Source organism: Peromyscus leucopus, chromosome 1 (genome assembly GCF_004664715.2).
Source record: "Peromyscus leucopus breed LL Stock chromosome 1, UCI_PerLeu_2.1, whole genome shotgun sequence".
Taxonomy (NCBI): Eukaryota; Metazoa; Chordata; class Mammalia; order Rodentia; family Cricetidae; genus Peromyscus; species Peromyscus leucopus.
This window is the reverse complement of record NC_051063.1, coordinates 44,000,905-44,019,149: the sequence shown is the minus strand read 5'-3', so window position 1 is coordinate 44,019,149 and position 18,245 is coordinate 44,000,905. Positions and strand designations below refer to the sequence as shown.

The 18,245-nt window shown below is 43.4% G+C and overlaps 1 protein-coding gene across 3 annotated transcripts in view; it reads right to left on the bottom strand.

The window, feature by feature from the left end:
* Positions 1 to 7,844: 7,844 nt before the first annotated feature.
* Positions 7,845 to 18,245, bottom strand: part of Tnks2 (tankyrase 2) — a 69,123-nt gene continuing 58,722 nt past the window's right edge. For all 3 annotated transcript variants that reach the window (XM_028882878.2, XM_028882877.2, XM_028882876.2), the window contains 4 exons: positions 16,931 to 17,036; positions 13,912 to 14,098; positions 11,197 to 11,353; positions 7,845 to 10,632 (listed from right to left, as the gene is read on the bottom strand). In XM_028882878.2, coding sequence (XP_028738711.1) covers positions 10,570 to 10,632; positions 11,197 to 11,353; positions 13,912 to 14,098; positions 16,931 to 17,036 — 513 coding nt within the window. In that variant the 3' untranslated portion in view covers positions 7,845 to 10,569. The remainder of the gene's footprint in view (positions 10,633 to 11,196; positions 11,354 to 13,911; positions 14,099 to 16,930; positions 17,037 to 18,245) is intronic.

The following is an 18,245-nucleotide window of genomic DNA, read 5'->3' as shown; positions in this document are numbered from 1 at the left end:
AACTTTGGAGGTTCCGAGTTTTAGCATTGATAAATGCAGTTCTGATAAACTAATAGAGCACTGACTACAAACAGCTTTCAGACGTTCTTAGATTGCTGTGGGTTTTACTGGTCCCAGCTTTTAGGACTGTGTAGAGGCTTTTTCAGCATTACTGTATTGTCTCCAGCCACATACGGCAAAACTGCTGAAACGCCAACTCCTCCCCCTCTGAAACAGGTCAGCATTCAAGAGGGTATGGACGCCCGCCCGCGGGCCTCCCTGTCTCCCTCGCTCCTCAGCCTCCTTCCCTCCCTCCTCCTTTGCTTGCTCAACCTCTTCTGTTCAGTAAATTTCCTCTGGTCGTCTTCTAAGTATAGACTTCAAAGGTGTGTTTCATTGGCTAAAACCAGGCCCAGGAAAAATGTTTATGCCGGTTAACCCAAAGCCATAACCTCTGTCAGGACACCAAGGTGTAAATCGGTTCCAGCTGTCTTACAGACACCTGCATGTTCCTGGGGAAAGAATGCTCCATCGAGAAATCTGGCCTGGTGGAAACTGTCAGTCTCTGGAGGCCCTCTTTAACCCCACCCATCTTCAAGCCCCTATTTTACAGCTCCACTCCTCCTGGCAGATGTGTGCCAAGGCCAACCTGCAGGGGGCTCTCCAGATGTGCCAGCCTCTGTATCAGCTCCAAGGACACCAACCGAGTGAGTACTAGCAGGTTGACTTCACTCACAAGCCCACTCATAAAAAGCTCTGCTATCTCTTAACTCTTGTTGACACCTTTACAGGATGCATAGGGGCACTCCTCATCTCCAGGGAAACAGCAGATGTGATGGCGCAGGTACTCCTGGAACACAGCATCCCTCGGTTTGGCATGCCATCCCCCAAGCTCCTGGGACCACCTCTCCAGGCTCAATGGGGGCACCTATTCGGGATAAATGCAACTTGCCTTCGCCACTTCCTCAAGAAACAGATTCCTGAGGTCCCCAGGAGGGCAGTTAACCAAATGCTCCTTCACCCACACCTCCCACTGAGCGTGAGCCCACTGATTCCGGACTCCCCTCCCCACGTCATCCCATGCCAACAGGAAGTAGCCAGACTTGAACTGGCACCCATATATCCAAGAAGGTCGGGATGTTCAGTTGGAAGCTGATTCGGTCTCACTCGCCTCTCCCCATTTCAAACCCTGCCCTTCTCAGAAAGCCCACCAAGCAGTGGCTCCTCCCCTGGAGCTGCTCCATAGCGTACCCACAGGGTATTTAAGCTCTGGTCCCTAGACCTGCCCTGTGATTTTTCCTCCTTCCTCCCACACCTCACTTTTGGGGGGCTTGAGAGTTACCGAGAGTGCTTGGCTCATTAAGCCTAGACTTTTAATTCAGCTTGATCTGGCTTATTGCCTGGTGGAGAAACCTACTACTGGGGATCCAAAAATACCCATCTGATATGTGCTATGCCTTGCATCCTATATAATCTGTGCACTGCATGATCAGTAATCTATATGCATGCATGGCATAGCTACGTAAGCCCACATGTGCATGTGTGTGGGGGCTATAAAAGCAGGATCCACCTATCCCTTCTCTCTCTCTCTCTCTCTCTCTCTCTCTCTCTCTCTCTCTCTCTCTCTCTCTCTCCTGCATGGTTATTCTATATGTCTGCACTAAAAAAAAAAAAAAAAATAGAAGAAAAGAAACTGATTGCATATCAATATGCAAACAGACATATCTATCAAAGGCAATCAGTGGTACATAGACAGAGTTTTCTTTTTGGGTCACCAGCTCACAAAAAATGACACAGGGACTTATCATTAATTATGAAAGCTCAGCCTTAGCTTAGGCTTGTTTTTAACTAGCTTTTTTCTTTTCTTTTTTTTTGGTTTTTCAAGACAGGGTTTCTCTGTGTTGCTTTGTGCCTTTCCTGGAACTCACTTGGTAGCCCAGGCTGGCCTTGAACTCACAGAGACCCACCTGGCTCTGCCTCCTGAGTGCTGGGATTAAAGGTGTGCGCCACCACCACCTGGCTAACTAGCTCTTATAACTTAAATTAACCCATATTTTTTAACTCTACATTCTTCCACGTGTTCGTAACCTCATCTCCATTATGCTTATCCTGATTATTCCATGTCTGGCTGATGACTCCTCCTCTTTCTTCTCAGAAGTCCCACCTAACCTCTTCCTACCTAGCTATTGGCCATTCAGCTCTTTATTAAGGCAATCACACTGGCACATTTTCACACAGTGTAAATTTCCACAGTAGTGGTACTTGGTGAATTACAGCCACTGAGCTGGTTGTAGCTATGAGTTTACATACAGCTGTATACATGTAAGTACTCCAGAGCCCTTGAAGAGAGGAGGAGCTGCCTTCCTAAGGAATCTGCCTCAAAGCCGCCAAGCCTGCCCAAAGCCTTGTTAAGATCCTGGCCGATCACCAAGTGTTCATCTGCCTCCTTACTTCCAAACTTCCTGCAAAGTAGTGCCAGGAGTCTTCAGTTCCCCCATACCCAGTAATCTAACCAGACTGTCATCCAAGGGCATTATCATGTTTATATAATACAAATGTCCCTGGCACAGGCCAGATGTTGGGAAGAGTCATGAACAAGACTGACATGTCTCCTTGTCTACAAGGAGCAAGCAGCCTTGTTGGGAGTTGCTTCACAAGATATTGCTTGTGAGAAACGTGCGTTTGGATGCTAACAAGAATTTCCAAGTCCATACCTAACAGATAATCAGAATTTTTTTTTTTTTTTTTGTTTTTTGTTTTTTGAGACAGGGTTTCTCAGTGTAGCTTTGCGCCTTTCCTGGAGCTCACTTGGTAGTAGCCCAGGCTGGCCTCGAACTCACAGAGATCCGCCTGGCTCTGCCTCCCGAGTGCTGGGATTAAAGGTGTGCGCCACCACCGCCCGGCTAGATAATCAGAATTATTAAGTGTTCTTTAAATTCTCCAGTCAAGATATATGTATGTATATATGTATGTATGCATACATATGGGGGGGTGTGTGCGCGCGCGTGCGCGCACATGCACACACAGGTAAGTGTATGTGTTGGGGAGGAAGGGAGGGTCTCATACTGCAGCTCAGGCTCTGAAGACAGTGTAGTCTTCTTGCCTCAGCTCTCCCGACCCCTAGGGGAGGGATTAGAGGTACTGATTTGAATGGCAGCCAGCCTTGAGAACTCCTTTCTACAGTGGGTATCAGGCAACTTTCTTTTTTTTTCTTTTTTTTCTTTTTTTCTTTTTTTTCTTTTTTTTTTTTTTTTTTTGGTTTTTCGAGACAGGGTTTCTCTGCGTAGTTTTGCGCCTTTCCTGGAGCTCACTTGGTAGCCCAGGCTGGCCTCGAACTCACAGCGATCCGCCTGGCTCTGCCTCCCGAGTGCTGGGATTAAAGGTGTGCGCCACCACCGCCCAGCCTCAGACAACTTTCTATTGGATAAGATGATAAAAAATGATTCATTCCTGGGTCATAGTCTTCAATTAAACCAGAAAAAATAATTCATTTCTGAATCCCAATTAGGTGCATAGTTCAAGTATATTGAAATAGATTTCATACCAGAAACAATCTAACCCTGAAATAAAAAGCAAGTACATACTTAAAAAATATCCAGTAGTAGTAATACAATGATATGCAACTAAGTGATTGGGGCTTGTGTTTGCAGAGGATGGTTCCACCCTGTAGACAGAGCCCGGGAGAATCTGGAAGGCATTTTACCATTTGAAAAAACACACTGGGTTCCATTTTCTCTTTTAGAGGGTTCATGAAATTCTGGATATAAGTGTGTGTGTTGTGTGTGTACATGTACATACACACATTCTTGCTGTACACATGAGTGTTCCTTTTATTTCATGGGGCTCAATTATGTTGATAGGATTCTTCCGTTAGTGGTCCTGCCTCACAAGGCAAAAAGATGGTAACAGGCTGTGGAGATGGTTTAATGGACAAAAGCATTCTCCACATACACATGAGGATCTGAGTTTGAATTTCTAGAACCTATATAAAAGCTGGAGACACAGTGTGAGGGGAAGACAATAGAGTGACTGGAAGCTGAAGGGCTAGCTAGTCTGGTTTATGAAGCAGAGAAACAGTAGAGACGCTATCTCTAACATGGTGAGAACCGAAACCTGAGGCTGTCCTCAATCCTCCACAAATGGTGTGGCAATGCAAAGTGTTAAATCCCAAAAAGCCCATCTGGAAATGCATAGTGACCCTTCACCTGGCCAGCTGGGAGAGGGCTGTGTGGCCAGCTCCTTCTAATTACCTCCCCAAACCTCACCCAGCAAGGCTGGGAAAGCATCATGTAGTATGTCAGAGCAGCATGCAAATGCGGGCCTCTAATCCTATCAGGAATGCCCAGGGTGTTAATTTGACTATCTTTCACAGATCATAAATCTCCTTGGGGGCAAAGCTGCCAGACACCATCAAGCCAAACCCCTTCAGTGGCTGGCAGTTGGAGCGAAGCAGCTGGGATCATGCCTCAGTAAAGTCCAATAAAGAGCTTTGTACAGGAGGACTCGAGAGCAGCTTCTCACATTTGGATACAATGGGGCAAAACAGTGGGAAATGTGAATGTCTGATTATCCAGACGGGTGGTCTCCCCTGTGCCCTTCCTGTCCACTGAGCCATGGATCTTTGCTCATTCACAATTCTTCGCACGTAGACGGGTCCATCTTACTCTCAATGGACAGCACAAACTCCCATTGGATTAGTTTTTTAATCCCTGTCTATAAATAACAAATAGACTATATTCACTTCCATTGGAACCTGCTAGCCTTTTTACATGAAAATCCATTAACCTGCAGGCAGGTCACTTCTACCCAGATTCAGTCTTTTGTTCAGCCGTCAGAATAGAAACATTCTTCTTCATCAACAGAGAGAGCACCGTGAACAAGTATGTGTATTGAAGCTGTCACTACGAAACACTATAAGCCTTTCCATTACAGCTTCATCCAGATTCCACCTGACCCTACCCAGGTCGGTTTAAAATACAGGTGTATACGTGTGGGGGTGGGGTGGATGGGGGTACCTGGAGAGATGGCTCAGCAGTTAGCACTGGCTGACCTTCTAGAGGCCCTAGGTTCAATTCTCAGTACCCACATGGTGGCTCACAAGCATCCTTAACTACAGGTACTGATTTCTATTGGCCTTCTTGGAAGCCAAGCTTCTGGTAAGTCTGTGAATTGGCTAGGATGAAGAGGAAATGGGGGTTCCCTTAGAGCCTCAGCATGAGCTGAGACTGCAAGAACCAGAGACAGCTACTCATCCTGCATCTCAGTGGGCACGTCAGTGGCTTTCTCCCAGATGCCAGGGACATAGCACATTTAGGGTGAGTTTCTGAAAACAGGGGTGTCAGAAAGGACTCCACTTGCTTTTAAGTTTAATTCTTGAGCTCTTTTGCCCTGATCTGAAGAGGGATTTAATCTCTAACATGGGATTTATCTGGCCCGGTGTATAAGGAGATGGGTGACATATAGTATTGATTTAACTGGTGGTGGATTTGAGGCTATGACTGGTATTTTAAAAATTAATATTCATATGTTTGGTCCCAATCCATCCCACTATTCCTCCATCCTCCAGTGACTCCCCCATTCCCACTTTCTTCTCAGTGTCATAAACCAATACCCAGAGTCCATCTAGTGTTTGAGCAGATGTGCACAGGTGTGAGGCCCCGCCTCCTGGAGCTTGGGTCTGTATTCCTGAGAACAGCCCCTCCCTCTTCTTCAGCAGCCATCATTAGCCCAACAGTTCCCCAGGTAAGGGAAGGACGTCCGTCCTAAGCCCCCCTCCACTCAGATCTGTTGATGTACGCCAGTCACATGTGCAACTGCCTGTCACATCCAGCAAATCGTCTTGTTGCAGACATCCTTCCAGCTCTTTAGAACCTTTTGGCCCCCTTTTCTGTGATCATCCCTGAGCGTTGGGTTGGGGGAAGGTGTAACCCAGCTGCCCTACTTTAGAGCTGAGTACCCCTAGTCGTCTTTGCCTCTTGATGGTTTCTGGCAGTCAACTTCTCAGAAAACGTTGGCTTACTTCTATTACTAGTTGCAGCCTTGCTATGTTGTTACTGCCGCAGTCTTTCCTAGCTATTGCTCCCTCTGCATAACAGTGCTCAGACTTGAGAAGGAAGAACAGGCTGGGGAGATGGCTCAGGCGGTGCTTGCTGCACAAACATGAGAACCCGAGTTCAAATCCTCAGCGTCCCCTTACAAAGCTGGTGGTGTGCAGGAATGTGGGACGGAGTAACAAGCTATTGTGTGATCAGAGCTTGTATGAGACAGGACTGTCCCCGTACTTTCCTGATTCCCAAAGCAGATCAGTTCCCAGAAGGAACTCTGCCTTATCCATAACTCCTGGTTACAATACACGGCGAGCAGCATCAATGGATTTCTGGCCAAAGCTAGCCAATCAGAATAATCCCTCCACACAGGGTTGGGATGCCAATGACGGGAGCGCCACACTCTTGAGTTTGTGGCTGTCTTCCCCTTTCTGTTCTTGGGCAATGAAGGGTTCGAGTGGTAGACTTCTACTTTTTCTGCGTTGCCTTTTAGTTTCTCATTGTTTTATTATTTTTATGTGTATGGGTGTATTGCCTGCATATATGCCTGTATACCACCTGCTTGGCATAGGCCTGTAATCCTAGTACCAAGGAGGCTGGGACAGAATTAAACTGAGTTTGAGAGCACCCTGGGCTAAGAAGGCTTGTTTTAAAAAAACCTAAACAAATAAAATAATTATATTTTATTTTGTGTGAACATGTAATGGGAATTCGTGAATATGTACACATATACACGAAGGATGGCATCTCAGTCTTTCCCTTCCACCATGTGGATCCTAGGATCAGCCGTTATTTGCTCATCCAGACACTGGTTTTCTTTTCATTCATTCAAGACAGGGTGTCTATGTAGCCCTGGCACTCACTCTGTAGACCAGGCTGGACCTGAACTCAGATCTACCTGCCTCTGCTTCCCTAGTGTTGGGGTTAAAGGTGTGCACCATCACCACCTGGTTGTAGACACTGGTTCTTAAACTTCTCAATTACCCTCAGCCACCCCCCACCCCCAGACAAGGTTTCTCTGTGTAACAGCCATGGATGGCTGTCCTGGAATTCGCTTTGCAGATCAGGATGGCCTAGAACTGGGTTCTGGGTTGTGGCCTGGAGTAGTTATTACTATTACGTGTCTTCTCCATTTAGGCACTCACAGCTGCGATTCCCATAACACAGATGGCAGGGAGCCCCCAGAGTGGTGTGCCAGCATACCATTCCACTTGTCCCTGCCTCCTGAGTGCTGGTATTAGAGGTATGTGCCACCATACGTGACTCAAATCCCAACTATTTCTAGTCTCTTGCAGATGAATACTTTTATAAAAGAAAATTAAAATTTGAATTAAATTTTTTTTTTTTGCTAGTGTTGGGTGGGCTTGCTTATTGCTTGGTAAGTGCTCTACCACCAAGTGACATCCTCATTTTTTCCCTCTTCCACTGGGGGGAACAAAGAGTGTGAGGACTAAGCCCATTAGCAGAGCACACTTGTTAGACTGCTCTGTGGTATGCTGGTACACCACTCTGGGGGCTCCCTGCCATCTGTGTTATGGGAATCGCAGCTGTGAGTGCCTAAGTGGAGAAGACACGTAATAGTAATAACTGCTCCAGGCCACAACCTAGTAAGCCAAGAAACACAGGTGTGTGTGTGTGTGTGTGTGTGTGTGTGTGCGCGCGCGTGCGTGCATGTGTGTGTATGTGTATGGACTTAGGAGACAGTGAAAGGCGGTATTCTTGGTCTACAAGTTCTGGTGACCAGGGGTCACTGCACGCTGTCACTGTAGTCTTCTAACTGGACAGAACAGGAGGTAAAGGCACAGTCAAGAGAACTAATTGTTAAGAGCTTTGGGAAATTTATTTGCATGTTTTCTTGCCTCAACCTGCAAACAATTGGATCACATCATACGTGGGCATGCACTCAGGAAACAGCAAGCAAACACTTCAATATCATCTTAAGTGAAGCAGGAAGATAAAGCAGTTTAAACAGACTTCCAAGTGAGACTTCGGGGCACTTGTACCATCACTCTCTTCTTATGGAACGCTGAGGACTGGTTACACATAGATCATTAGCATATGGAAATATAAAATACACTACTTTTTTTTTCTTTTAGAGAAAAAAATATGACTAGCTTGGAAATGTATCAAGAATGTTTTTATGACATAGAAAACAAAAATATATTCTCTTTATAATTAAGTTAAGCAGACTGATTTTCATGAATGAATTTTTAGGATGACCAACATCATATTGGATGGTATAAATGTCCAAACACATCTTACTTTTATCATAAAGCCTCTGAGTAAGTATGGCCCAAACATTCAACATTTTACATTTATGCAGAACCCCGACACTATCAGACTCAAAACCACTGTTTTCCTGCGATTATGATTTACTGTAATCTCAATGAATTTCTCAAGGACCACTCAACACATTTATACTACTCCAGTAATTACCATGCTACCCAGAAAACAAGTCAACAGTTTATTAAGAATTAAGTGAGGGCATGGAATGTGATACAAGTAAGACACTCAGATGGGCAGAAGAGCACCACACACACACAAATTAAATTTCACTTCAAAAAAAAAAAAAAATCACAAGGCAAAAGAAAAAGCAATTCCATCATTATAAAGTAAGATATTACATGCAAAGCACTAAGCCACACCCCAAACTCCCAGCTCCCAATAGACATTGCCATGCTAGCGCATTAACCACAGTGGAAAACAACACGAGTGGCCGTGGGTTAGAGGAGGTATCACAGCTCAGGACTAGACCATGATTTTACAGGAGAAACAGTTCCAGATCCACGCATAGAGCAATGTAGGCCAAACTTTGAGAAGTATGTAATTATAAACCCCATTAGTTCATTTCATTATCATTTAACTATAAAACTCAGAAGCTTACAGAACCTGAAACTTTTACAAAATTTGGCATATTCCTTTTATGTCCCAAGAAATGATTTTAGGATCACATTTATAATTAATAGAGGGCTATATAAAAGCACTTCCAGGTGAGGATTTGACCTCTTAAATCTTGACCACAATTTACATCATAGGAACAACTCCAGAAATACATTTCTCTTAACTCATAGGACAATAAATTTGACTTTCAAGCAACTATATGTACAAGTTTCTCTAAAGGACCAGTTAATTAAGAGACAAATGCAAGAAATAAATGCAAAACCAAGATAAGGTGTTACAGAGAGCGAGGAAGATGTCCTCATTTACAAAGACTTAGGTGGGTAAAAGTCTCTCCTTGATTTCTGAGTGTACTGCAGGAAGGTAGGCCTCTGTGTAAGATGATGAGCACAGGCTTACATCAGAGAACAGTCTGGAGTGGCCTTTCATGGAAAGCAGTTTCTTCCACAGCCGCCACTCTGAACAGAAGCCCGTGACAGCGTATTTCCAACTGGGCAGAATGCCTTGACAGGAGCAGGACGCACTGGGCTTGCCCATTCTAGAGGCTACCCACAGATGGATACAGCCACACTTATGGTTCTGGGTTGTGTTTATTCATGAGAAATAGACTTAGCTATAAATATAACCATAAGATCAAGAAAAACTTAAAACAAAAGTCCCCACTCCCACTTGCTACTCCTTTTTAGATTGAAGATAATAAGAATTGAGAAGTTGTCAAGGCTTGCCTCTTCCAAGTCTGGAACTGAACTTCTACTCACATTCCATGATCAGAACACTAAGTGTTCAGAAGCCAGGGCATGAGCCTCTTGAAAACTTGGGGGAGCTTGCTCTCATGCCCAGAACATCAGAGCGCTCTCTGAAGCAAGAACCAGAGTTTGAGGCCCTTGAAGAAGCTTCCTTAGCCACCATCCCCACCACTTCACACCAGAGCTCTCTGGAATGTGTGCCTTGCAGATACAAAGGCATCACAAATTAAATTCCCAGAGAATTCATAAAATTCTTAAATGAGAAAATATTTCTTGTATGAGAGAGAGATGCTTCCATCAGCAAATTAAACTTGCTAAATCAGTGTCTCCCCACTAGGTCTCCACCAGCAACCGAGCAGCCTCTGGAATCAAATGTAGCAATCACTCAGGCGATGACAGATGAAACACAGATGAGCAACACATATGAAAATACTCTGTAAACCGCGGCAGCTCTAGAACAGTTTATAGTACAAAGCAATGTAAATAAATATCGGGCTAGTACAAAAGCTCTTATTTACATTTTACAAATGAAATTGTATTCAGTGTAAATGCTGTGTTTTAAAGAACACAGTACTGATTAGTAAAATGAGTTCTGTTGAGGGCATTACCATTTTTGTTAGAATCGATACACAACGTATAAAAGATTCAAGTTAACTGTTTATAATTTAGTACAGATAAACCCAGTTGAACCTGGAATGGCATCTGTTAAAGTGCTGAAAAACAGGAAATACTTAGAAACACTGTACATTATTAAAGCTTTATCAAGTCAGAATGTTAAGCTTCTTTCACATTTTTATCATTTTTGCCACAGGCCTGTAGTCAGGATGCATTTTTTTCCAGCCAAGAAGTGAAACTTAAGAGGCCACCGCTGCTTCTGGACGTCAGGTCTGGTGGAATTGGTTTCAGCCATCGACCATACCTTCAGGCCTCACAATCTGGTAAGTAATTAAATATTCCGGATAAGCCTGGAAAAGAAAGGTTCATTCAAGTGTTGGTGTGTTTTAATTTAGTGCATGTTAAGGTGTCTTTATATAAGCATTCCAAACCTTGAGGAGTTCTGCAGACCAGAACTACCTGGGGATATTTCTCTATTCCCACCGTGACCCTAATTCTTTCTTCTCATCAGTAGGCAGGTCTAGGGTGAGTACTAAGTACATGTTTGTCTGTTGTCAGTAACTGAGGGAAATCTGCCACCAACCCTGACTTAGAATGCTGCTGCTCTAGAGCAGCTTTTCATTAGGTCTTTGTCATGTCACTGATGGCAGGAAGGAATTAAACACCATTGCTGTATTTTACAGAAAAAAAAAAAAAAAAAGGGAAAAAGATCCAGTAATGATTGACAAATTCTAAATGGGTTAGATAGATTTATCAATGGTTCTTTTCTGATTTTAAAAACCTATGCCAAACATTTTATTTGTAAATTTCTAAGCCTGAAATTATTTCCCACCACCCAAATCCAGTTAAGGCAACATGCCCTGTCCATGTAAGAGCCACATCCTGTTGAAGACCCACCAATAAAAGGTAGGTACCTGTTCTCCTCTGTAAATCACGTACTCAGCTAAGGCCAGGCCGTTGACGCTGGGCCGGCCAGTGACCGAGTGGTGGCCGGGAGGAGAGTGTGCCATCTTCATCGCACTGAACTGCAGGAAGGACTTTCCCAGGGTCACTCGGCAGAAGAGCAGCTGCCTGAAACAGGAAAAGGAAATGTCACCCTGACAACAAATTGAACACACAAACCCAGAACAGTGAAGTTTTACTGTGTTCCAACAACAGCTTAGGGGAAGTCAGAGAACATTGCTTACTACTAATAAGCACAGCCATAGAAGACAAGTCAAACTTGAGCATTCAATGTACAGAATTTCAAGTTCTGTAGCCCCCAAACACTACAGATTTGTGACCCAAAACAGAAATAGTGGTAATTCATACCTACCCAGAAGGAACTTCCTAATATAAGACATAAGCCTAAACTTAGGGGGCAGTAAGAAAAAACAAGCTGGGCCTAGTGAATACTAGCATTCAGGAGGCCGAGGCAGGAGGTTTGAGGCCAGCCTGTGCTACACAGTGAGTTCCAAGACAGCCTGGGATAGAGTGAGACTTGACTCACCACACAAGCACGCACGAAAGTGTATGCATGAGAGAGGGAGAGAAGGAGGGAAGGAGAGAGGGAGGGGAGGAATGAGAGAGGAGGGGGGGAGAAGGTATGAGACAGAGAGGAAGAGCAGGAGAGGGACAAAGGAAGGGAGAATGGGAGAGTGGGGTGAGGAGGAAGAGAGGGAGGCAGACAAGAAACAGACAGACAAAAACCAGAAAAGTGAGACTCCCTGTGTGTGGGTAAGGGGCGGGGGAGGAGGAGGCATTAAATCTTATTTTTTTGTTTTTTCAAGACAATAGCCTTGTCTGTCCTACGCACTCTATAGAACAGGCTAGCCTTGAACTCACAGAGTTCTGCCTGTCTCTGTTTCCCAGGGCAGGGACTAAATGTGGTGCCAAGACCGAAGTTCTGCTCTAAGCATACTTCTGGATCACCTAGGAACTTGGTGGAAAATCCAGTGCTATAGTCTCTTCCCAGCCCTACGAAATACCAGCAATGCAAGAGGTGGGGCCTAGAAGTCTGCATGCTTGTTTGGTGTTTATCGGGATTTTTATATTATATATGGGTATTTATCTCGTGTGTGTGTGTGCTTGCTCAAGGTGGCCAGAAGAGGGTGTCAGATCTCCTGGAATTGGGAGTTACAGATGCTGTGAACCGCCACGTGGGCAAAAGGAACTAAAACCTTGGTCTTCTGCAAGAGCATGTTCTCTTTCCTGCTGTGCCTTTTTCTTTAGACTCAGTAGTCTGCATTTTAATAAACCCTTGAGGTAATTCTGACATATCCCAAGGCTTGAAAAGTATTGCTCAGGCCTGAAAAATCAGGGCCCTAACTGGAATAAATCTTAGTAACTAATGTTACTTGACCTCTCAACTGGCCTACAAAGATTTTATAAATTAGGGCCAAGTTACCTGAATGATTTAAACAACTGAGAACAGGCAATTAACTAAAAGGGAAGTGCAGAGTAGTCATTTGATAATTACTTTCTAAAGAGAATTAAAGCATTTTAATTACCTCTCTTATGGATGTAATGTTAGAAACTGAGGATTAGGATATTATAATGAAAAAGAACCTCCTACAGGAATTACCATAAAATGAGTAACTAGACAACTAGCTGCATTGTGTGTTTATGTGTGCATATGGCGATAGGCACTAAACCCAAAACCTCACACCTATCAGGCAAGAGGTAGTAATACCTTGTTATATTTCCAGACCCCAATAACAGGATTTCTGGGATATACAGGCCTGTAATATTCAAAGGCTTTAATAATTTCTCTTTGGTGCTCAATGTTACCTTCTATTCAGCAGTTGTGTGCTGTGGATATTGCTCTATATAAATAAAACACTGATGGCCAGTGACCAGGCAGGAAGTAGGTTACCAGGCAGGAAGTAGGTGGGACAAGGAGAGAGGAGAATTCTGGGAAGCGGAAGGCTGAGGGGGGAGACACTGCAGCCACCGCCAGGACAAACAGCATGTGAAGACGCTGGTAAGCCACCAGCCACGTGGCAAGGTATAGATTTATAAAAAAGGGTTAATTTAAGATATAAGAACAGTTAGCAAGAAGCCTGCCACGGCCATACAGTTTATAAGTGATATAAGTGTCTGAGTGATTATTTTATAAGTGGATTGTGGGACTGCGGGGCTTGGGGAACCTGGAAAGAAGCCCTCCAGCAACAGTTGTGGGTTGGTTTGTTTGTTTTTCCCCCTTCTTCTTTTACTCACACAGATTCACCTGCCTCTGCCTCCAGTTTGGGGATTAAAGGCATGTCCCACCATGTCTGGCTATTTTTTTCCTGCTTGAGATAGGGTTTAGCTGTTTGCCTAGGTAGCCTTGAACTCCTACACTTCCCATCTCATCTGTCAACATAGCTGGGCAGTAGGTGTGCACTACCTTGCTGGCTCTCCTTAGTGTTCTTTATGAAGTACCAAGTATTCAAATGAGAAATTGAACTAAACAGGTTAAGTGCTTAGAATCATGCTGGCCCATTCAGATCCTTCAGTAAATATTGGCTATTATTTTAACTTATGAGGAGACAAAGTTTAATCTGGGTCCCTCACATGGTCAGATATGCCTTGCCCTCCAAGTTTTTCAAATATGTCATCAGTTCTCATCTAATTATAACCAAAACAAGTAATAAGAAACAATCTCTCACCTGTGGCAAATGTAACAAGATCTGTCTTTGTGAATTGGACATCCAGTGCCACCTCCAATTCCATACACATACTGATTGCTTTTGGAAGAGTTTTCAGCAAAATAAATCCCAGCTCCAAACATGCCACCTATGTATGCATGTCTTTCATCAAAGCCCTTATGAATAATTGCATTCACAAAAGGAGACCCTAAAATACAAACAAACGGGCAACAACAACTTAGAAACCAAACAAAAGCTTCTGGGAAGTTGACTTTCCTGAGGAACGAGGATTAAACCCAGGGCTTTGTGCATGCCTGTCAAGCACTGAGCCACACACCCAGCCAGCTCTGGCTGTCTTGGAACTCACTATGCAGACCAGACTAGCCTTGAACTCAGAGATTCACCTGTTTCTGATTCCAAGTGCTGGTTAAAGGTGCTTGTCACCACACCTGGCCCCAGATGTTATTCTTGAACATGAGCCACTACTGGAACACTGTGTCAGCTGGCTTGCCACTTTTTAGGTTTGTTGTCTAAGACACGGTTTCTCTGTGTAACAGCTCTGGTTGTCCTGGGACTCATTCTATAGACCAGGCTGGTCTTGAACTCAGAGGTCCACCAACCTCTGCCTCCTGCGTGCTGGGATTAAAGATCCCCCCCCCCCCCCCCCCGGCAACCTGGTGCCATTTTCAAATTTTAAAAAACACTTTATTTTTAATTATGTGTATGTCTGTGTGTATATGTGCACATAAGTGCAGGTGTGTGCAGGTCAGAGGTGGTGTATTCTCTGAAGCTGGAGTTACAGGTGGTTTGAACCACCCAGTGAGTGGGTGCTGGGAACCTAACTCCATTCTTCTGCAACAGCAGTATGTATTATTTACTGCTAAGTCACCTCTCCAGACCCTGGCTTGCTAGTTTTAGAGTTAAGAATTCCTAACATTGTTAATAATTCTAATAATTCCAATAGGTGATTGTTCAGATGCCAAAGCACAGATTCACCAGAAAACAAAACAAACAAAGATTATTTGAAATATCAATGTAAAACTTATCAAATTCCAGAGTCAAACCAGTGTCACAGTTCATTTCAAACAGCAAGGCTAATTGCAATCAGGTCTGCAACCATGACTGTTCTCTGTGCATTTTTACTAGCTAATCAGAGGTCCCCAAGCAGCTGTCAGCTCTTAGTCTGTTCCTCGTGCCTCTTCTGTACTTCCACTTCTCTTTCAGCAACTGCTATAGAAGATTCCACTGCTCCTCCTTCCTCTCCTTGCTAAGAGAGGCTTCGCCAAAATCACACTGAATATGAGAACCAGGGTAGGGCATGTATGTGCTGTGATGAGAACTAAACCAACACAGCTAAGTGCTTCGTCGAAACCAGCAGTCTGTTCACCAAGGGAAAGGAAATATCCTGAATTCTCCCTCACAGAAATATAGAAATAGAGCCATATTTGATTTAACCCAAAAAACAAACCAACCAACAAATCAACCCACCACGTATTTAGTCTAAAACACAAAAAATCAAGAAAGAACAACAACAACAACACATTGAACACTGGTCTAGGTGGCACATGCCTGTAAGCTCAGCACTTGGAAGATGGAGACAGAAGTATCAGAAGTTTAAGGTCATCCTCCACTACACAGTGATCACAGCTCTGGCTATGAGAGATGCTATTCAAAACAAGACAACCAATTCATTATAACACCGAGTTAATAAGAAAGAATTGTGCCTGTACCATGAGAATATTGTGATGACTCTTTTATGACTTTAGAATGAGCATAAACAGCTAAATACTGTATAAGAATCTGTTCAGTTATAACTATTCTAATAGGGGATTGTCAAATTTAACACTTTTATCAATCTTCATAGTTTCTGAAGCGCCTATGGGTAAGATGCCCAAAGGCTTTGATAAACAATGTGGAAATCTATATTTAGCTCTGCTATAAACTTGAAAAGACAAACACCTGCCAACTCAGGAAATAAACACTATATTTTAAGCATGACAAATAATGCTTTCAGTTCCACAAGCATTGGCAGTAACCTTTACAGGCCCAAAGACAATGGGTATTTAAGTACAGAAGGAAGTTAAATGTGGTTTTGACATTAAACACAGAACAGGAGCACCAGGTGTGCTGGCACATCCTTTAATCCCAGTACTTCAGAGGTAGGGGCAAAGGCAGGTGGATTTCTATGAGTTTTAGGCTAGCCTGGGCTGGTAGTGAGAACTTGTCTCAAAACAAAACAAAACAAAAACAGAATAGGATGCATTCATTCTGCAAAATGATTTTCACGTCTTTATCCAGTCAACTAGATGCAACTTTTCAGAGTGACCTAAACAACAAACCCCCGTAAAGAAAAAAAGGAGTGAGTAGTCAGCATTCTTTTTTCTTTTTGAGAAAGGGCATCTCTGTGTTAACAGTCCTGGCTGTGCTGGATTTGTAGACCAGGCTGGTCTTGAACTCTCTGAGATCCATTTGCTTCTGACTTCCAAGTACTAGGATTAAAGGTGTGTGCCACCACTGACAGGCCAGCATTCTTATTTCTGCTTTTTCCTATCATGGGAATTCACCAAAAATACATTCATTCATTCATTCATTCATTCATTCATTCAGTGTGTGTGGGTGTCTGCCTGCACAAGCGTGCTACCACACACTTCAGAACTTACTTCTCTCCATCAGATTTTGGGGACTGAAATCCAGTCCAAGGCTTATGTGACAAGGCTTTTACCTAATGAGCCATCTTGCTGGCCCTGAATGGGGTAATCTTAATTTATAAAAATGTTCATTATAAGGTACATCATCACAAAAGAAATTGAAAATATGGACAAAGATGTAAAAGTCAGAGAAACATTATCTTTATTAAGAAGACATAAGTTGCTGGGCAGTGGTGACCCGTTGACTTTAATCCCAGCCTGGTCTACAGAGTGAATTTTGGAATAGCCAGGGCTACACAGAGAAACCCTGACTCCAAAAATAAAAAGACACCAATGACAAGGAGGACAATGATGGTGTGCGGTCTCACAGGGAGGGCAGGGTGAGAACTTACCGTGAAACAACATCCTTTCATTTGCATGGTTGTGGTTTTCTTCAGAAACTTCTTTTCTCCGGTGTGTGTATCTTTCCCACAATTTCTTGTTACAAACCTTCTGAATCTTTAAAAACCAGGGAAATTAAATAATTCTTTTTATCTTACCAAAAAATACCACATAACTAAAAGAGAATTCCTATGGGATGTCCTCAGACCTCCATATGTTTGTGGTTGTACACATGCAGAGTGTGTCTGTGTAAGCTTACACGCATGTAAACAATTTTTTTTTTCAAGGAGAAAAAGACTACACATGACCAGGAGGGGCAAGAATACTTGAAAGCTGCATGAAATACTTCAATTTTAAAATTACTTAAAACAGGAAGTATTACTTAAATAAAAATCCTCACTAAGTCATTACTGAAATACCTCAGACATGCTAAATTTTGTAGAGAAGAAGAGCACAGTACCCTACTCTTCTGACTTACCAGACTCAAAATTCCATAAACACGATTTGAAACAGCCAGCCACCCTCCTTCCTGTTACTCCTTTCCCTCCAGTTCCTACTGGAGTATGTTTATGAGCACTAAGTGCTACAACCCCTGTGGGTCCTAAGAGGACACAGCAGAGCTGCAGTTTTAGCACTGGCTCAAAAAAAAAAACAAAAAAAAAAAAAAAAACAAACAAAAAAAAACTGGTAACAGATGTAATCAAGGACCCTTATTTATGTATAAAATGGAACAAAAATAAAGTTATTTTAGCCTGCGCACGCGCACACACACACACACACACACACACACACACACACACACACACCTTTAAGGAGGAGGAGAGAGCGTCAATAGCTTCTCTCCTGTTTCATGCTTCACAAACCTCCTTTGTACTCCCCTTGCCTGAATGATCTGACTGTGGCAGATGCAATCAAGCAAACTAAGTAAGCTTTAGTGTTGACTAGCCTAAAGGATGCATCCACTTCAGGATTACTGTTCAGCAAGTTTATTTTTATTTATTCACTTTGTTTTCAAGAACAGGATTTCTCTGTGTATTCCTGGCTGTCATGGAACTCGCTCTGTAGATCAGGCAGGCCTTAAACTCAGAGATCCACCTGACTCTGCCTCCCAAGTGCTGTCATTAAAAAGCATGTACCACCATGTCTAACCTAAAAATAAATGAATCTTAAAAAAAAAAAAAAAAAAGCTGTGCACGGTGGCCCACACCTCTAATCTTAGCACCAGCACTAGGGAGGGCAGGAGATTCCAATTCCAAACTAGCCTGCCTGGGTAGAGAGTGCGACCCTGTCTGAAAAGACAAAATGTGAACAGAGCTTTTGAGAATT